The 22032-nt window shown below is 38.0% G+C and overlaps 1 protein-coding gene across 1 annotated transcript; it reads left to right on the forward strand.

The window, feature by feature from the left end:
* The first annotated feature begins 511 nt into the window (after positions 1 to 511).
* Positions 512 to 11630, forward strand: nxnl2 (nucleoredoxin like 2). The gene is made up of 3 exons (XM_043713777.1): positions 512 to 983; positions 7949 to 8143; positions 10361 to 11630. The coding sequence occupies exons 1-2, from the start codon at positions 535 to 537 to the stop codon at positions 8118 to 8120; spliced, it is 621 nt and encodes a 206-aa protein (XP_043569712.1). The 5' UTR covers positions 512 to 534; the 3' UTR covers positions 8121 to 8143; positions 10361 to 11630.
* Positions 11631 to 22032: the final 10402 nt, after the last annotated feature.

The following is a 22032-nucleotide window of genomic DNA, read 5'->3' on the forward strand; positions in this document are numbered from 1 at the left end:
ACTCTTCTTTATTTTGATAACCCTCCACTTGCCTTGTTTGCAGGGCTGACCTATTTTCTCCTCTTAACACCCTTTCATCTATATCACTTTTCAATTACCATCAGCAATCCGTTTGCTTTTTCCTGTGGCACCTTTTTATATCTACAGCATTGCAATCACTGCCTCCTTCTCCCTCTTATAACAACATAAAACAGTCTTCTTTTCCAGACCCCTTTAGTCGAGTAATTTTGAATTTGACATATTAACGCTTGTTTCGACAGATGCTGCCAGTCATGTTGAGTTTCTCCAGCATTTTTTGTTTGTTTCTATTCCAAATCTCCAGCGTTCAGAGTGAACAGAATATTTCACAATCTGTTGAGACCAATAGTCTAATTGGACAATAGCTATCAACCACAGAAACCGGAATAAATACGACCTCGCCGATTCCGATCTGAGACCCTTAGCCAGTAGAAAGAACGCTCTCCAATAGACGGTAACACCACACGCGCAGCGATCCCTGGCCCGACAGTTAGGCGGCACCGTAGGCGGGGCAAGATGACGTTTTGGACAAGGGTGATACGGAGAAGGGGGGTGGGGCTATCTGAAGCCCCTGCCTTCCCACAGAGCCACACGGGTCTCGAGAGCGGCGGTTGGAAGTACTGCGGTGGCTGTTTGCATTTAATATTTTGTCGGCGGGGAGGGATGGTGGAGGTGTTCGTGGGTCATACGTTGGTGAATAAAGACGGGGAGGAGGTGGATCCGGAGGAGGCCTTGAAAAATAAAGTTGTGGGTATCTACTTTTCGGGGGGCTGGTGTCCACCGTGTCGTGATTTCACACCGCTGCTGTGTGAGTTTTACACCGAGCTAGTCCAGGAGAGCGAGCCCGCGGCGCAGTTCGAGATTGTCTTTGTGTCTTCAGACAAGAGCGAAGATGACATGGTAAACTACATGGGAGCGATGCACGGAGACTGGCTGGCACTGCCCTGGCATGATATGTACAAACTGTAAGTTCAGTAAATGTTAGGAGGAGCAATATATGGGGTTGGGGGGAGATATGTGGGGGAACAAAAAAGCCATAAATACGTCCATCCTTAGACATCCCCACGCAGTCACTGGGAAATGCCCATATCACTAGATCCCCAACGATGCCGCTTCTGCCGAGAGATGATCAAGAGAGCTTGTATTTTAGTATCTCTGCCTGTCCTGTAGCTGGTGAAATAGTAGTTGACGGGCATGGCGAACCTGAAGACATGATGGGCAATCCGTGTTGAGCTACCGGCGAGTAATGCACTTCTTCCATTACTTTGTTGCTTTGTACTTTCATTGATTGAATGGTGACACAATGTAAATCACGAAAGTCGAGAAAAACTCTTATCCTAACTTAATCCAGCCGGATTTCTGAAGCGATTTGCATGTTTCCAGGTAATTATCTTTCTATCTCTAGATATTGAAGGTGTTTTGGCTCCAAGTACGATAAAAATATTTTGTTGGCAAATTCAGAAATTCCTTATCACAGTGGAGTTCCACGTTATTTAAATTTTCAATGACTTTAGAATGGCCATATTAACATTTTTGCTTTAAAGTAGCACCAACTAAATTGCTCACAATATTTTTTGAGATTTTGCTAGATTTATATGGAACAAAATTTCTACAAATACTAAAAATACAAATGTCTTTAGAAAGCTCCAACAAATGCATATTATAGATAATGCAAATCATATGTGTTTGATTATGGACTCCACACAATTCATTTAATTTTCTGTAGAAAGGGTACTTGACATACATAAATGAAAGCTTTGAATTTTTAAAATTTATTCACAGGATGTCGCCATCACTAGCTAGTGCTGAATTTATTGCCTGTCCGTAAGTGTTCCGGTGAAGGTGACACTAACCTGCCACTTTGCATCACTGCAATCCATAGGTACGGGTATAACCACAGTGCTGTTAAGGGACGGAGTTCTAGGATTGAACAGCATGAAGAAATGACTTGGAGAAGAATTTACATTTGGTAGTGTTCCCATACATGTGCTGTTCTTGTCTTTTTTTAGGCAGCAGTGATCATAATTTAGAAGCTGCTGCTGTAAGAGTCTTGGCGAATTGCTACATCATCGAAATGGTATTCACTGCTGCTTCTTTGTACTAGTGGTTGATAAAGTGATTGTTGAATGTGGAAGATGGAGAGCTATCAGGTGGACTGCTTTGCTCTCGGATGGTGTCAAGCTTCTTAAGTATTGTTGAAGCTGCACTCATCCAGACAATGGCAAGTATTTCATTACACTCCTGACTTGTGCCTTCTGGTGGTGGACAGGCTTTGGGAACTTTGGAAAGTTATTTGCTGCAGGATTTCCAGTCACTGACCATTGTAGCTATAGTATTTGTGTGGCTGGTCCAGTTCGATGGTGACCCTACGATATTGATATTGGGAGATTCAGTGATAGTACACCATTGAAAGTCAAGCAGAGATGGTGCTTTATTATCCATTATTGACTGATGATCTTCGTTGAAACAAATCTCCCTACGCTTAAGAGATCAGGCATCACATTAGAATTTGGCATTTTTGAAGTGTTATTTTATAATTCTTAATTATATCACGAAGCAGATAGACATCATTTCTTTCATCTAGAATTGAGGTGGTTGTTCCTGCTGAAGAATTTTGTTTTGTTTGGAGATGCCGGTGTTGGACTGGGGTGTGCAAAGTTAAAAATCACAAACGTCAGGTTATAGTCCAACAGGTTTATTTGGAAGCACTAGCTTTCGCAGCGCTGTTCCTTCATCAGGTGGTTATGGAGTATAAGATCGTAAGACACAGAATTTGTAGCAAAAGTTTACAGTGTGATGTAACTGAAATTATGTATTGAAAAAGACCTCGATTGTTTGTGAAGTTTGCTGCCTTTTAGAATGAACATGTTGGTTTCAGTTCTTTCATATGTAAATTGCAGAACTTTGTTAAAGTTACATTCTCAAGTGAACTTTAACAATTGATGTCATGTCAGCCCAGATAATACATTTAAGGTGTGAGGTGCCCTGTGTGAGACTGCCCAGGCCATAATGTTCAGATTGATTCTAATCTACATTTTTTAGAAATGTTTTCCTGAAGTATTAGTCAGAATCCGAGCCTATCTTAAAGGTATTTCATAGACGTGTTTACATCCTGACATTCATTTCGGATTTAATTAATAAGACGATTTTAAAATCTGTGTCAAGTAACTTTTAAAATTATTTTGCAACTTTTGATTCACGCTTAAACGTGTACTTTAAGTTGAGTCAGTGTTATCACCAAAATTGTTTCAGGAGAGTAATGAAAGGTACAAGTACACTGGATTTAGTGTTTTCACTTACTGTGATAAATTGCCATATTTAAGTAACTTAACATAAATTGACTGAGAGGGAGGCGGGCTTCTCGTATAAGCAGAGTTTCTGATTTCAGCTATACTATTGACTGCGTAGGTGATTTTCCTCAAGTAAAGGTGGAATTTAGTGGCAACACATTGGTGTAAAGATGGCTAGGAGAAACCAAGACACAGAAATACAATTTGAATTTTCTAATAATCAAATTTCTAGTTTGAATTTTATCTAACATAATTTCACACCCACTCTAAGTTTACATGTTACACACCTTACACTAAGTTGTGTTGCAATTTCATGTTTGTATCTGCCTATTTATTCATGAGGGCATTACATTCTTCTGATTTTCTATATTACAACAGTAACTACACTTTAAAAGTACACAATGGCAGTAAAGTGCTTTGAGATGTCCAGTGATAATTAAAAGGACTACTTAAATGCAAGTCTGCCTTTTTTTTCCCTATCCTTTAGGTTTATCTTGTATTTCAGAGCTGTGAAGTGTCACTTGAATAGCTCTGATATACGAGATGAAATCAGGAGAGAAAGCGTGTCAAACTATTGGCGACTAGTTCAGAGAGGGGAAAGAAAACTACAAGAGTAGTGATTTCAATAACCCATTTTCACCTGAAACCTGAAATGATAAATCTGTAAATGGGGTAATTTGTTAATAATTTTGAGAAACTGTCGTTTTATCTTATTGCTGATCCCTTGTTTGTTGATGAGGGCAGCAATCCAAGTGAACTTTCTTGATGGATAAGTGATTGACAGTGGTGGTGTGGTTTAATGTAATCCATATTAAGCTTCTTCCAGCTCATTTGTGAAAGAGACAGGTACATCTTTACACAGTGATAAATGTATTTACAAAGTGAAATATTGTAAATGTACAGCTCCTAACTCTAAACCCAACCACTGATTTATCTTTATATGTGCTCATATACTATCCAATGAGTGCAGCACACTCCCCCGCTCATGCATTTAATCTTAATTTATACAATTAACAATCCACACTGACTCTTCTAAGCAAAATTATTTCTAAAGAGAATGATGAATAAGATGATTTCAATAATGATTTTTGAATCTAATATAATAGAAAATGAATATAATTCGGTTATTTCTACGATCTTCGACCTTACATTGCAAAAATATACATTTGGTTTATTGCATCTGTCAGCCTGCTGAAAGAACTATCTACTTAGTTTCATTTCCTGAAAATTTAATTTTTTTTCTTGCAAATCCTTAAAGCTTTTATGGAAACTACTTTTACTGCCATATGTTAGGTACTCTAGCAACTCTTTTTACATAAAAACTAAATCTCAATCTCTCCCTGCATGCTTTCAATAATTATTTAATTATTGAAATTAACTAATTAATTGATCTCTGGCCACTATTTCAGTCTCTCTTTATCTTACAATGCCTTTGACCTGCCTTCTAAAAAGAAATATTTCTTATAGCATTCTATAACACTGCAAACTGTGTGCAAGAATTTTACAGCAAGTTACTTTTGAATTATTATTGTAATATATGGAGACAGAGAACATAAAGAACTGCAGATGCTGAAAATTTGGAAGAAAAACAGAAATTGTTTGAGAAACTCAGCAGGTCTGGCAGCATCAATGGAGAGAAAGCAGAGTTAACATTTCATGTCCATTGACCAAGAACTACTATGCCTTTTACAATTGTACAATGAGATCTGTTATACCCATCTGATAAGTATTTAGTGGGTTATCTGAAAGATGCCACCTCCATCAGTGCAGCACTCCTTCAGCATTATGCTGAGGTGCCAGGTGGAATTATGTGCTCAAATCACAACCACCTGAGTTAGGCATGAGGATTACCACTAAGACATGGCAGATACCTGAGTCCAGAAATTAAACTGTTTTCTAACCAAAATGGTTCATTGGTTTTGTTCTTAATACCGCTGGCAACATTGAGGATTTTCTTAACATCTTTTTCTAATTGCCTGTTAAAGTTCTGATCTTGAAATATTTCTTTCACTCCCGTGGAAGTTATACCATTAAATGGAAATCAGTGTCATAGATTGGATCTACATCTGTATAGGTCGTAATGCTGTAATGCACGTTTCTTTAATGCAAATTTGCTGTAATGTGATTGATGAACTGGGGACAGTACTTCTAAAGCATGAACTTTTAAAATGTGTGTTGGCTGTAAAGCGATTATATCACCAGCACTTAAGCACTGTTTCTAAAGTGTGATTTTTCTGTAATGTGGGTTGCACAAGAATGTAACCATTGTGTTCTACAACTACCTCGCCATGTAATTGGTTCCCAAAAATAACATGATCTCTGGCAGCTTCATCCGTCCAATCCAGATTGTATTCACTCTTTAATGTCTCCAATCCTGACACTTAGAAGCAGTGTATGGTTACAATCTCTGGAATGTGTCTACAAAAGAGACTAAATACACACTCCCTTGACCTTAGAATTCCCTTGCATCATCCTTTGCTTATTCTTGCTATCTGTACTGATTTTCATGGGTAACAATTGACTCAGTTTTTGTTAAAATTTGTAATCCATCAAGTTATCCTCCTCTATATTGCCCACTTTGTTGAGATAATCTCCTGTAACCAAATTAGTAAATCTAAACATTAAGGAACAATCCCAGCATTCATTCACATCCACTCACAATCAGCAAAGACACATTAACTAAGCACTTGAAAAAGCATGAACTAATTAAAGAATTAGAATGAAAGGGTCAGGTCTTGTCAGACTAAAGTAGTTGAATGTTTCGTTAGATGGTGCATAAGGAATTGACTATGGATCATGACCATCTGAACTTCCAAAATGTATTTCCAAGGATTCCATGCAAGAGGTTCAATAGCATAAAACAGAAGTAGGAGTAAAGGAAATATTCTCTGGCACGATATAAAAAGTACTGATTATTGAGGATTTGTCAGAGTTGTAGCTTTTCACCATATTTGTTCATAATTTAGATAAAAGAATAGGCAGTTGAATTTTACAAATGATACTTAGCCAATAATACTAGGTACAGAAGGTTGTACAAAAAGAAAATAATTGTATTTGTAGAGCATTTTTCATGACTAAAGTACGTTACAGCCAATTAAGTACTTTTCTAATGTAATGACTGTTGTATAGTGGCTAGAGTGGTAGAACATCTGACTGGACCATGTGGCATCACATTTAAGTCCCACTTCAGATCTACAAGAGAAACTAGTCACTAGTATAGGCATTGTTCAACCTAAACAATGTATAGTTGCCTGCCTTAGTAGGGATAAATGAGAGAGTGTAGCAGCAAAAGGGCCATCCAGTTGTAAATCCACCCATGAAATGTTGCTGTGAATGCTGTTGAGCAACCCACAGTGAGATGAATATGAATATATTTGAATTAGTGGGTGACAAAATTAGAAAAACAAAAAGATCTGAGTATCCGTGTATGTAGATAATAAAAGCAAATGGTGAGCTGCAGGAAGATACAATTTGCTTAGGCATGAAGAACAATCTGAAAATCCAGTAGAATATTAATCATTTTTGTAAGGAGTTGAAACTGAAACGTCAAGACATTTTGCTTAAGTTTCACTTCATATATGTTTGACAGAGCCTTTGCCAGACTCAGTCTCTCTTTAGTCAATCTAGACAATGTACTACACCAAACCTCAGGACAAATGTATTAGACTTAGAGTCATAGAGCTGTACAGCACAGAAACAGACCCTTTGGTTCAACTCATCCATGCTGACCAGATATCCCAACCCAATCTAGTTCCAACTTTGATCTCCAGCATCTGCAGACCTCACTTTCTCCTCAAAAGTGGCCTAACCAATGTCCTGTAACATGACCTTCCAATCCTCTACACAATACTCTGACCAATGAAGGAAAGCATACCAAATGCCTCCTTGACTCTCCAATCTACCTGTGGCTCTACCTTCCTGCTATGAACCTGCACTCCAGGGTCTCTTTGTTCAGCAACACTCCCTAGGACCTTACCATTCAGTGTATAAGTCCTGCTAAGATTTGCTTTTCCAAAATGAAGCACCTCGCATTTATTAAAGGGGATTAAATGCTGAATTGCTAAGAGAATATTGAGGTTTAAAGCGTAGGTGTTACAAACATGACTTGTTTGGAGTTATATGATCTAATCAAAATGATAAAGGGGTGTGTTAGGTAAATGCAAGAAACTCATTTGGCGAAGGAATCCAGACAAAAGGCAATAAACTCTTAATATTAAAGACAGGTTGAGGTGTGGCTACTGGGTTATTGAAATTTTCAAAACAGTGTTGTTAAATTTCATTTCACCTGATTTCCCTGCAGATTTCTTCTTCACTTTTCTGTGCCTCTATCTGTTACTTTTACTTTTAATCCCTCATTCACTATTTGAGGTCTTCAGAAGTGTGATTATACCTTTTTTAATCTCAACTCAAACCAGTTGGTTCTGTACTTGCCCCTAAAAGACATCTTGTTTCAATGTTACTAGCTCTTTGACAGCTTTCTTTGATTAGCCATACTTGAACAGCTCTATCATAAAGGAAAGCACAAATTAAAATTTGTGGTGTTTTCAAAATAGGTTAGAAGGTAGAAGCAACAGCAAAGAAAATTATAAAGAGGTTGCTTTGTTACCTGCTTAATTGATATTTTTTTTTCCCTGTGTCAGAGAATTGAAGAAGAAATACTGCATAACAGCTATTCCAAAACTGGTGATTGTAAAACAGAATGGTGATGTCATCACTGACAAAGGTCGTAAACAGATACGAGATCATGGCATGGCATGCTTCAGGAACTGGATCGAGGTGGCAGAAATTTTCCAAAACTTTTCAGTTGATTGAAAGCTGACATGAAATAGATTATAGTGAGTACTAGTGACATTTGAATGTAATTTTTAATGTTGAAGCATAATTTTGAAACCAAGAGAAACGCTAGCTTTCCATGTATATTCTTATTTAAAATAAAGCTCTGTAACCAAATCTAACAAACTATGCAATTGTAATCATTTTGCAGACTGTTCAAATGTATGCATTATAAAAATAGGCAAATATTTGTACTGCATAGCTATGTAACCTTTTTTTAAATAAAGACATTTTAATCCTAATATTTTGTTTTTGAGTTTTTGTTAAATTGATGAAAGGAGCAACAGGAATGCAGAGTACTGGGCTAATAGTAAGATTCTTGGTATATAGATGAAGAGAGAGATCTTTTACATAGATCCCTGATAGGGTTGTTAAGAAGGCATATGGTGCATTAGCTTTATTGGTAGAAGGAGAGTTTTAGAACCACAAGGTCATTCTGCAGCTGTACAAAACTCTGGTACGACCACACTTGGAATATTGCATACAATTCTGGTCACTGCATTATAGGAAGGGTGTGAAAGCTTTGGAAAGGGTTCAGAGGAGATTTACTAGGATGTTGCCTGGCATGGAGGGAAGGTCATACAAGGAAAGACTAAGGGACTTGAGGCTGTTTTTTGTTAGAGAGAAGAAGGTTGAGAGGTGACTTAATTGTAACATATAAGATATATCAGAGGGTGGACAGTGAGAGATAATGGTTGGCATGAGGGAACAGCTTTAAATTGAGGGGTGATGGATATAGGACAGATGTTGGAGTTAGTTTCTTTACTCAGTAGTAGGGTGTGGAATGCACTGCCTGCAACAGTAGTACACTCACCAACCTTAAGGACATTTTAACTGGTCATTGGATAAACCTATGAATGAAAATGGAATAGTGTAGGATAGAGAGGTTTCAGATTGTTGCACCGAGCTGTGGAACTATCAAGGGCCGAAGGGCCTGTACTTTGCTGTGATGTTCTGTGTTCTATGATCAGCAGCACGGTGCCTCAAGCACCAGGAACTGCATTCAATTCCACCCTCGGAGCTTGCATGTTCTTCCCATGTCTGTGTGGGTTTCTGCTGGGTGCTCCAGTTTCCTCCCAAAGTCCAAAAATGTGCAAGTTAGGTGGATTGGCCATGCTAAATTGCCCATAATATTCAAGCTAGGTGGAAGCCATAGGAAATGCAGGGATAGGATAGGGGCATGGGTCTGGGTGGGATGCTCTTTGGAGGGTCGGTGTGGATCCATAGGGCCAAATGGCCTGTTTCCACACTTGTAAGGGTTCTATGATTTGAATAGTAAGGTAGTGTATACCGCTATCATTTTAAAATTGGCCTGCTTTTAATGTGCTGTCTTTATGTTCTTTTCAGAACTTGAATAAGACGTGTGTGCACACTCAAGAATTTTGCAGATCTTAATCTATTTTGAGGTACAAGGTTAGGCACAGTACTGACTAATCTTTAATTGGATTGTAGAACTAGAACATAATCTGCACAAATATGAACTTTTAGGATGAGTAGAGCTTAAAAGTAGTCATGACAAAACTGAAGCTTACAATACAAATAAATATGATGTGGAAACCGAAGTGGAAAATAGAAAGGTTAAGTGAAGTGTTTCTGGAGAGTCTGATTTTTTTTTCCACAGGAAGAAATTAGAAAAGGGTTACTTTTGTTTCTTTGTAAATTGTGTATTATCAAGCTTTTATTTTTAAAATGTATGTTCTCTGACAAAAAGTACAAATCCCAGGCTAAATATAAAACTTAACTTGATTTCCTTGGCATTCAGAAAGACAGCTCCTTTCTGTGTTGGAACCCAATTGATTGATTGCTTACTGATTTGTGAGGCAAGCAGAGTGGAAGAGGGACTTAGACATTTAAACGTGAGATCACACCAAAAAATCATATCTTCTGCAGGCAGGTCATAAAAGCATTATATTGATAGATGAAAAATTATATGCTGTGATTGCTGACTGAATGTATTGGAGCAGCTTTACAATGCTAGTCAACTCATTCATTGGGGATAGTAAAGCATGCTCAGTGTTTCTGTTATTATATGGAAGGAAATAAATTGTGACATAACATTTAACTAGGTGAACTTGTTCCTAATTTATCTGCTTTGTATATTTTATGTTACTGTTCAATAAAGTGGCTTAAAGATTAAAATCAAAAGTTTGTCTGTTGAGTTAAATGAGTCAAGTGTCTACTCAAAGTAACGTCTTTTTTTTACTCCTTCTGAATCAAAGAAGAACATGAGCTTTTCACAAACAACTGGAAAATACACGTCTTCTTGTAAAGAGTATTTACAACAAAATCCAACCCCAGCAAAAACAAATGGATTAAGATCAGTGGCAAGATCCTGGAGAACATGAACCACCGTTCAGATGTTGCGAGTCTACTGTTAGTGAAGACAAACACATAATAAAATTCATCATTGCTTCAATCTACTTAACGTTTTGGTGTGAATATTCAATGACCATGTGACTAACGAGAACTAAAATCAGGTAGTTTACCAAGTAGCAGTGACGCTGTGCACCAACATGCTTTTGATGCTTGAACAACCTATATCAGGCAGATCTAAACAATGTAGCAGTACCATTAATGGTGCATTTGCAAAATCCTCGAAATTCTGTTGCAACAAAAGTGATTCAACAACAGCATCCTCTCCCAAGCAAATATGGCCAGTAACCATTCAAAACCAGCTCCACTGGGCAGGACATGACATATGTGTACCGATGCAGATTCTTGAAACAATTGCTTTGCTGAAAACTTGAATAGATCAGTAGAAGAAAATCTGTGTTAACTAGTTTCATGCCAAACATAGAATGATTATTTTTCCCTCAAAAAAATTGTTATATAAAGTGAAAGAAAATCTCTAGTGCTGCATTACGCACTCTGGATGTTCCAGAGCACCGTGCATGAAGTTAATTGTTTTTAAATACAGTCACTAATATGTTGCAAATAACCGACACTTTAAAAGTTACATCATTAACTGTTTAAGAGTAGATGAACGACTGTTATTATAATAGATTTCTTAAAAAAAGAGCAGTGCTGGAAATTCAAAGAAGGAAAAACAAAGGCTAGCGATCTATATTTGAAAGGAAAAAGTAATGTGTTTCCCTGGTGAAATAGTATCCTAGAAATTAAGTCGCTCCATTACACAAGTTGTCACAAATGTGAAGTATGACCAAGTTAATTAATCTCTCGGATTATTAATGCCTAACTGCGACCACAATCTAAGATATTAGAAACTCACCAGGTTTCATTAATAAAAAAACAACAAAAACTTATTTATTATGACAACTTTATCTTCTAACATGGCAAAATCAGATTATTAAAAGCAGGTTTAAGCTATTACTCTGGACTGAATCTTGACTCTTCTCTATATGGCCTAGGAAGCAACTCCAGAAGATGGCAATTGGAGATGTCCAGTAAATGTTGGACTTACCAGCAACTCCCATACCCTGTGAATGAATTTAAAATAAAGATTGCTGTTTTTTTTTTGTCCTGGAGCTGTGTTAATAAATGCGGAAACTCAAATACAATTTATGAAATGGATAAAACAAAAAAAAGGAAACACCATACCCTGTGAATGAATTTAAAATAAAGATTGCTGGGTTTTTTTTTGTCCTGGAGCTGTGTTAATAAATGCGGAAACTCAAATACAATTTATGAAATGGATAAAACAAAAAAAAGGAAACACAAAACCTTGATAAATTGTTTCTTTGTGAAAATGACCATTTTGATCTCCGTTCATGCAATTTGAAAAACAAGCTTTTCTAGCTGACCTGACAGAACAGCAATTTGTGTGAGGCTTGTACCACTTTTAAATGTAGCAAAAAGGCTTAACTACCTTACGTGACTGAGTGCATCAACAGATGAACGACTAGCCCTGCACAGTAACCCACACAATTTAGTATGGCCAATTCACTTGCCCTGCACATCTTTGGATTGTGGGAGGAAACCCACGCAGATAAGGGGAGAATGTGTAAACTCCACACAGACAATCGCTCAAGGCTGGAATTGAATCTGGGACCCTGGTGCTGTGAGGCCACCACGCCGCCCTGATGTATTATAGGCAATCTTTATTAACTCACTCACCAGCTCGCTATATTCATTATAACTGGGTTCCCGTTCATTCATTCATAACCCTTTAGTAACCCGTTATTTACTATAACATAGTTTCTTTTAATCATTTATAAAACCGCAATTCTGTTATATCCAAGTTTAAGAACAACCCTTTCAAACCCATCACTGCATTTCCACACTTTATTAACCACTTTTACAAATAGTGTTTACCTTAGCGTACAGAACAGTACCATCCCCAACAAGTGTCCACAAAACATTACCTGTTAAATACCTTTTAAATGGGCCATTATCCCTTTAAGAAACTAACTGACTTGGCAGTATTTGCATGAATGAATGAAAGTGATACCGGCAAATAGTAAATAAATCTCACCACACAGCTACAGTAATCAGTTTAATATTCTTTGTTCTTTTATTATGATTTCTAACTTGTATAGAGAAAAATGCCTACTATTTTAACTAACATTTACTAATTTAAAGTCAAAAGAACTAACACCTCTAATTATGCGAGCAGTCTGGAATGACATCCCATCAGAAATAGCAGCCAGCAGTTAGCACATTTTTCTTCCAGGACAGAAGCCCTTCAAACTTTTGTGTACTATAGATGAAAAATGTAACACTGTAGTAATGATATGTAAGAACTGTGTATCAAGGGGCTTTTGTAAGAACTGTATTTTGGGATTCTGTTGCCACCTCCAACTTGTGCTGTGATTGCTGAATAAAGAGGCTATTTTTGCCATTCACCGATGTCAGTTGTTATTTGAATATGATCCCACATCTCAAAAGTATCAAAGCCAGACAGAATCACTCAGTTCTACTTATCCTTCAAAAAAGAATCTAATTCAACCTTCATTTTTCTTGTTATATTTGCAATTATAACATGTAGTCCTTACAACAGGTAGAAGGGCATAACCACTCAATAACATTTATACACTAAATATTATCTTAGATCTGTGCAGTGAAATTTATTCAAATCAATTTATTCACACCAGTACAAGTCTATTCTCAAGAGATAAATGGATTTACATTTGCAGTTGTTATACAATTAATCTAACTGATGCTCATTTTGGAAAAAATTATTCATGATTCTGAAATAGATATCAGGACAAAATAAGTAAATTGTTGTTGAGGCAGGGTGAAGTCCAAGGCTATCTTGCAGTTTATAACATCTTTCACATCTGATCCATCTGATTGACATTTAACTTTTTGTTCAAAACCTTTTTTACAAATCACGCATGCATATAGACCAACAGGTTCTACACAGTTTCCTGCCCCTTGATATACCATGGTTGAAAAGCCTTAAACAGTTACCTTCTTATTGTGTCTCTGTGACAGCTGCCTGAAGCAAGTGTCCATCAGTACATAGTTCTGGACCTTGGAATAGTGGAAATTTACGATACCGGTCGTTCTGTTATAACACATGTTTCATCAGCGTGAATTTGCTATAACAAAATTGATGAGCTGTGGATGTTGTTTGGATAAAGCAAACTTTCCACTGAATCGGTATAGCAATTTTCTTAGCGATCTTCTACAGCATGATTTTCCAAGGTGGTTTTCCATAGTGTGATTTTCTGCTGTGTGAAGTCGCAGAGGAACACGGCTGTCACATTATAGCAGAATGATTGGTACAGAAAGAAGCCATTGGGCCCATCATGTCTTTACTGAATCCCAAAAGAGCTACCCAGCTAGTCCAATTCTCCAACCCTGTCCCATAGCCATAACATCATCACTTTCAAATATACATCCAGGTCTCCTTTTTGAAAACTCCTATGGAATCCACCTCCACCACTGTCCCAGGCACCATAGTCCAAATCTTAACAATTTTCTGCATAAAGACATTTCTCCTCAATGCTAGCTCTTTTGCTGACAATCTTGAAATTGTGACCCCCTACATACTGATATACTAACTGGTGGAAACAGAATATCCCTCTTTATCCTGTCAAAGTTCTTCATAATTTTGAACATCGCAAAAAGGTCACCTCTTAAGCTTGTGTGATCCAAGGTGAATAAGTCTAATGTTTCTTAACTTACCTTGGATCGAAAAACCTTCATTCCTAGTATCATTTTAGTAAATCTCCTTCGAACTCTGATCACTACACTCCAAATGTGGTCTGACCCAAGATTTATAGAAATGTAGCATCACTTCCTTGCTTTTACACACTAGTCTATGAATGTGCTAGTCTGTAACACTCAGTCAAGGATGACTCCTTGCACTGGAAGATACAACAAGTTTTTGCCAATCTAAAAAATATCTTTTACTGAGTTGATGATCCTTAAGCTGCAATTAATATTAATTTTATGTGGCCTGGAAACAGCCTATAAAACACAGAGTCCTGCATCAAGGAAATGCTCAGCTTGTCAACAAAAACCATTTCCCCTCTCTCCAGACCTTCTTTGCAAAGATACATTTCAGAGGGATATGGGTAATGATCTTCTCCTCACCATAGACTCCTCAAGGGCAACATGCAGAGAGGTTGAGATTCCAGGCATATAAAAAGGATCTGACAGGGAAGGACTACTCATCATTGTTTGAAAATTCTTGTAAATGACTTTGACAGTCTGCTCAGGGAATCATCTGACAGGATATATTATTCAAAGTTTGTGCGAAGATTTGTAGCTCGGGTGCTCGTTGTTGTGGTTCTGTTCGCCGAGCTGGAAGTTTTTGTTGCAAACGTTTCGTCCCCTGGCTAGGCGACATCATCAGTGCTGGGTACCCAATATACCAACCACGACAGCGGACAGCTGAAACTGACAACAGGAAGCGGCAGGGACAGACCACTATAAACACCGGAGAAAACATCAAAGAAGCGCTTCGCAGGAGGCTCCCAAGCACTGATGATGTCGCCTAGCCAGGGGACGAAACGTTTGCAACAAAAACTTCCAGCTCGGCGAACAGAACCACAACAACGATATATTATCTCCTTTTTCCACAAGGCCTCTGTGATTTTAAGATTTCCATCAGTTTTAGAGTTATAGGAATTATAGAATCCCTACAGTGCGGAAGCAGGCCATTCAGCCCATTGAGTCCTCACCAATCCTCCGAAAAGCACCCCACCTTGACCCACCCCATCACCAAAACCCCGCATTTCCCATGACAAATCCCACTCCCAGGTTGTGGATATCACTGGCAAGGAAAGCATTTGTTACTACATGGTAATTATGCATGATTTCAGACAGCAGTTATGAATAAATCATATTGCTGTGGGTCTGGAGTTTCATATATGCTAAAGAATGTAAGAACGGCAGATTTCATATGAACATATGCATGAACCTTTGAATTAGGAGCAAGAGTGGGCCATTTTCCTCCTGAGTGCACTTTGCTATTCAATAAGATCTTGGCTGACTTGAGTGTGGTCTCAACTACACATTCTCATCTAACCCTGATTGTCTCCGGCTCCCTAGTTAGCCAAGAATATATCTACTTGTGCCTTAAAAATATTCAATGACTCTGCTACATTTTACTCTAGGGAAGAGAATTCCGAACACTCATGATCGTCTGAGAGGAGAAACAAAATCGACCACCCCTTGTTTTCAAAGAGTCCCCTAGCTTCAGTCTCTCACAAAGAGAAGCATGCTTTCAACATCAACTTTATCAAGTCATAGAGTCATAGAGATGTACAGCATGGAAACAGACCCTTTGGTCCATGCTGACCAGAAACCTTCTCAGAATTTCCATAGCTCAATAAGATCACCCATGTTCTTCTAAACTTCAATGGATACAGGTCAGTCTTCCCATCACAGTCAAATGAATCTTCTCTGAACTGCTTCAAATATATTTTCTAAATGATAAACACAAAACTGTACACAGTACTCTGGATATGATCTCATGGATGCTGTGTAGAACGGTCTTCATTTTGGATGTTCAATAATAAATAAATACAACACGATAAATACGTCACAAGTACTCAGGGTCACTTGTGATTGAGAATAAAAATGGTTGTGGCAATATTGTTAACAATCCAAGAACAAATAGATCTCTTTCTTTTTAGAAATCAATGGTTAATTTGATAAAATTTAAATTAATTATGGATAATTCATTCAACAATTGATTAATCTGCTGTATCCAAAGTCTGCATTTGCAATAAATGAAGACAGTATAGAAAGATTGGAGGAACTGTGGCTCTTTAACCTTTGAAAGAAGTAAATGAAAGGTGGGTCTTATAGAAATATACAAGCAATTGAACAACATAGGTGAACTTAATATGGAATACTGTGCCAACACCTGCCAAGATAGAGAAAGAGTACATAAACTTCACCTTATGAAAAGAAAGAATTCTATCATGTAAACAATGGTCAGCATTTAGAATGTACTGGTATCTATTCTTTGATCATCCATTAACTGACTGTCATCCATCAATCTGTGGGTGAAAGTGTACATGCAAAAATGTTGGATTAGAATAGAATTGATTGTAATGCTTTCTACAGTTAAACTGCTTGCTATTACTATGCAGTAAAAATCAATAATCAGAAAGAAACTAAAAGTTAGTTGTTGCTTATTATGTTATACTCTAATAAGGAGGAAATGCCTTTAGGCAAGGATAGCAGACAAGAAAAACAGACACAAATATTACATAAAAAGTGGAGGAGAGAAATGCAAAGGGATACGTTAGTGGGAAAACAATTTGGACCTCATTCCCAACAAGTGATAATAAAGTAAACCAACTCTCTCCTAACATCAAGTATCATAAGATGCTGAACCTCTGCTTGTCCTTGGCATTGATAAGGAAGAATCTGACCACTTGGTTGTGCAATGCTCCATTCAACTAGACTATGCCATATTATTTGTGGAAATCTTTATGCACAAACACAGCTTTGAGCATGGGTCCAGTAGTAGTGGACTGTATCTCAGGAGAGATAGTGGTGTAGTGGTAATGTTATTGGGCTAGTAATCCAAAGAGTCACACTAATGTCCTGTGGATATGAGCTCCAAATCTAATACAGCAATAGGTGGAATTTCAATTCCATTAATACATCTAGAATACAATGCTAGTCTTAGTAATTGTTACTGTGACAATGGTATTGAGGTTTTTGGGTATTGTTCTGTGTTGCACACATCCAATGCGGTAGCAAGTATGCAAGGAGAACTAGCCATTTGGATACAGAACTGGATGAGGATAGGAGACAGCTGGTGGTGGTAGAGGTTTGCTTTTCAGACTGGAGGCCTGTGGCCAGTGGTGTGCCATAAGGATGGTGCTGGGTTCACTGCTTTTCATCATTTATATAAGTTATTTGAATGTGAACATAGAGGTTATGTTTAGTAAGTTTGCAGATGACACCAAAACTGGTGGTGTAGTAGCGAAGAAGGCTACCTCTGAGTACAAAGGGATCTTGATCAGATGTGTCAATGGGCTGAGGAGTAACAGATGGAATTTAATTTAGATAAATGTGAAGTGCTGTATTTTGAAAAGGCAAATCAGGGAAGGACTTGCACACTTAATGGTAAGGTCCTGGGGAGATTTGCTGAACAAAAAGACCTTGGAGTGCAGGTTCAAGGTTCCTTGAAAATTGAGTCCCAGGTAGATAGGATAGTGAAGGCGGAGTTTGATATGTTTGCCTTTATTGGTCATTGAGTATAGAAGTTAGGAGGTCATGTTGTGGCTGTAAAAAACTTGGTTAGGCCACTTTTGGAATACTGCAAATTCTGGTCTTCTTGCTCTAGGAAGGATGTTGTGAAACTTGAAAGGGTTCAGAAAAGAATTACATGGATATTGCCAGGGTTGGAGGGTTTGAATTGTAGCAGAGGCTGAATAGCCTGGGGTTACTTTCCCTGAAGCATCAGAGGCTGAGAGGTGACCTTATAGAAGTTTATAAAATAATGAGGGGCATAGATAGGATGAATAGCCAAGGTCTTTTTCCCAGGACAGGAGAGTCTAGAACTAGAGCACATAAGTTTAAGGTGAGACAGGAATGATTTAGAAGAGTCCTAAAGGGTAACTTTGTTTACATAGAGGATGGTGCCTGCATAGAATGAGCTGCCAGAGGACGTGGTGGAGGCTAGTACAAATACAACAACAGGCTATTCATATATCCATTCATACCTGGATGGGTCTATGAATAGGAAAGGTTTGGAGTGATATGGGTCAAATGCAGGCAAATGGGATTAGATTATGTTAGGATTTCTGGTCAGCATGGATGATTTGGATGGAAGGGTCTATTTCCATGCTGTACAGCTCTATGATCCTATGACTCCATGTACTGCACCACCACTCCTGATTTAAATTAAGTTTCTCTTCAGAAGTGTCTTTGACTCAAGCATCTTTATCTGCTTCATTATATATCTTCCCTCTGTCTTAAGGTCACAGCTTTTTTGATAATGAAAGATTCTGCACTAGCATAAAGCAGGACCTTGTCACTATCCAGCCTTTGGCTGGTGATTTGCAAGTTATATATCTATGGTATTTTGTAACTTCAATGCCACAGTTGCCAATGTTCACCACAATCAACATTATTCTTAAAGAGTCAAAACTAATACATAATGAACATAGATAGGTCCCCTGGGCCGGATGGGATTTATCCTAGGATCCTCTGGGAAGCCAGGGAGGAGATTGCCAAGCCTTTGGCATTGATCTTTAAATCATCATTGTCTACAGGAATAGTGCCAGAAGATTGGAGGATAGCAAATGTGGTTCCCCTGTTCAAGAAAAGAAGTAGAGACAACCCTGGTAATTATAGACCAATGAGCCTTACTTCAGTTGTTGGTAAAGTGTTGGAAAAGGTTATAAGAAATAGGATTTATAATCATCTGAAAAGAATAATTTGATTAGGGATAGTCAGCATGGTTTTGTGAAGGGTAGGTCGTGCCTTACAAACCTTATTGAGTTCTTTGAGAAGGTGACCGAACAGGTAGATGAGAGTAAACCGGTTGATGTGGTGTATATGGATTTCAGCAAGGCATTCGATAAGGTTCCCCACAGTAGGCTATTGTACAAAATGTGGAGGAATGGGATTGTGGGAGATATAGCAGTTTGGATCAGTAATTGGCTTGCTGAAAGAAGACAGAGGGTGGTGGTTGATGGGAAATGTTCATCCTGGAGTCCAGTTACTAGTGGTGTACCGCAAGGGTTGGTGTTGGGTCCACAGCTGTTCGTCATTTTTATAAACGACCTGGATGAGGGCGTAGAAGGGTGGGGTTAGTAAATTTGCAGATGACACTAAGGTCGGTGGAGTTGTGGATAGTGACGAAGGATGTTGTAGGTTACAGAGAAACATAGATAAGCTGCAGAGTTGGGCTGAGAGGTGGCAAATGGAGTTTAATGTGGACAAGTGTGAGGTGATTCACTTTGGTCGGAGTAACCAGAATGCAAAGTACTGGGCTAATGGTAAGATTCTTGGTAGTGTAGATGAGCAGAGAGATCTGTGTCCAGATACACAAATCCTTGAAAGGTGCCACCCAGGTTGACAGGGTTGTTAAGAAGGCATACAGTGTTTTCGCTTTTGTTAATAGAGGGATCGAGTTCCGGAACCATGAGGTTATGCTACAGCTGTACAAAACTCTGGTGCGGCCACACTTGGAGTATTGTGTACAGTTCTGGTCACCGCATTATAAGAAGGATGTGGAAGCTTTGGAAAGGGTGCAGGGGAGATTTACTAGAATGTTGCCTGGTATGGAGAGAAGGTCTTATGAGGAAAGGCTAAGGGACTTGAGGCTGTTTTCGTTGGAGAGAAGAAGATTGAGAGGTGACTTAATAGAGACATATAAGACAATCAGAGGGTTAGATAAGGTGGACAGGGAGAGCTTTTTTCCAAGTATGGTGACGGCGAGCACGAGGGGGCATAGCTTTTAATTGAGGGGTGATAGATATAGGACAGATGTCAGAGGTAGTTTCTTTACTCAGAGAGCAGTAAGGGGATGGAATGCTTTGCCTGCAAAGATAGTAGATTAGCCAACTTTAAGTACATTTAAGTCGTCATTGGACAAGCATATGGACATACATGGAATAGTGTAAGTTAGATGGGCTTCAGATTGGTATGACAGGTCGGCGCAACATCGAGGGCCGAAGTGCCTGTACAAAAACAAAAAAAAATCTTAGTAAATGTGTAATATTAAAACATTGCAGCTGAACTCCTCCTTAATACATGTGCATAAATCACATTCATGAATGAATGTTAATCTTAAGCAATTGTTTTTAAACTATAAAAATGCCCCAGGACAAATCCAGTTGGGTGGAAGCACCTCAGATTAGTACATATATAGTTGCCAGAACTGATGCTGCAGAATAGATTATCCTTTGAAACCATATTGCAATATATACATTAAAAAAAACTAACGACTGTGTTTCTAAATATATTGTCTAAGTGACAATGAAAATCAATAGAAAATGCTGTGTCATTAAAAAGTAAAGTGGGTGGTAGATTTAGCTGATAATCAGATCTGCAGACATCTTCAGCTTATCGCCTTTATTTTTAACCTACTTAATTGTTCTGTTCCAGAAGGTTCCTATAAACCTTGTATGAGATTGTAAATTTTCTTCTGTGTGATTGGATATGAGAAAGTTTGAGATATAATAAATACAAACATTTAATTCTTTCACTCACATTTGCAAAAGTGTTCAGCTCGTCTTTTATAAATTGCATTGAGAGCATGATACAAGCATATGTGTGAATTTGATGAATTAATTCAAGCATTCTTAATAAACATGTAAAAGCAGAATGCTGTTAAAACTAGGAAAACCTTCATGTTCATATGAATGCTAAAATCTATTTATATTACTAGAAATGCATGGTGGGATTTGTAATACTCAATTTTCATTGGAATTAATACGTATCATAATGCCTGTGTTAATGGCATTGGCAATGAATGGAGTAAATTATTATTATACTGAAGAACATGGAAATGATTACATGATAGTCCAGAATTTAAGCATTGCTATAAGTTTAAATTAATTAAATTAAACATTGCTTCTTCTAGCAATGTTTATCTCCACTATTAAATATGGAGGTGGTCCTCACACTAGTGTGAAACTCATTGAATCATAGAATCATAGAATCCCTACAGTATGGAATGAGGCCATTCAGTGCATCGAGTCTGCACTGACACTCTAAAGAACATTCCACCCAGAGCCACCTCCCAACCCTATCCCCATAGCCACATTATTTCAAAAAATATTTTAAAATGGCACTTGCAGAAATGCCATACAATTAGAGGCGCTCTGATGGCTCATGTAGTAGTTACACTGCATGCATGGTATGGGATATAATTACATAACAACAATGGTCCTAGTTTCTGTCATAAGATCAAATCTACACAGAGATAACAGGCTTTATTGAACATAACCGTATACAAGGGATAATTGGATGTGGAATGTGGGTATTTCTGGTTAGGTCGGCATTAATTTCCCATTTATTTCCATTCTTAATTGCCCCAGAAAAGGAGGTGCTGAGCTGCCTTCCTGATCAGCTGTGGTCCCATATAATGTAGTTACATGAATTGTGCTATTAGAGAGGGAGTTGCAGAATTTTGACTAAGAAGTAGTGAACAAAATATAATATAATTCCAAGTCAGGCTTGGTAGGGAACTTGCAGGTGGTGGTGTTCCTATGTGTTAACTGCCATGTGCTATTCCATCAATAGACTGGACTTGTGCCTTAGAGTTGGAGGGCAAGCATTGGCCAGATAGAAGATGAGTTATACTTGTCAGAATTCCTAGTCCTGATCTGTTCTTGTAACCATAGTATTTATCTGGCTCATCCAGTTCAATTTCTGATTGATAGTAGCCCACAGGATGATGATAGTGGGGGATTCAGTGTGATAGAATATTAAAGGGTGATGGTTATATTCATACTTGTTGGTAATGGTAATTTTCCGGCACTTATTGTTATCTGTTTATGGGTTC

This window comes from Chiloscyllium plagiosum, chromosome 2 (assembly GCF_004010195.1).
Source record: "Chiloscyllium plagiosum isolate BGI_BamShark_2017 chromosome 2, ASM401019v2, whole genome shotgun sequence".
NCBI classification, from domain to species: domain Eukaryota; kingdom Metazoa; phylum Chordata; class Chondrichthyes; order Orectolobiformes; family Hemiscylliidae; genus Chiloscyllium; species Chiloscyllium plagiosum.

Excerpts from the sequence above, each read along its gene's own strand:
- nxnl2 (XM_043713777.1), top strand. The coding sequence starts at position 535 with ATGACGTTTTGGACAAGGGTGATACGGAGAAGGGGGGTGGGGCTATCT. Across the intron at positions 984-7,948 it reads TGGCATGATATGTACAAACT|AGAATTGAAGAAGAAATACT; the intron begins GTAAGTTCAGTA and ends TCCCTGTGTCAG.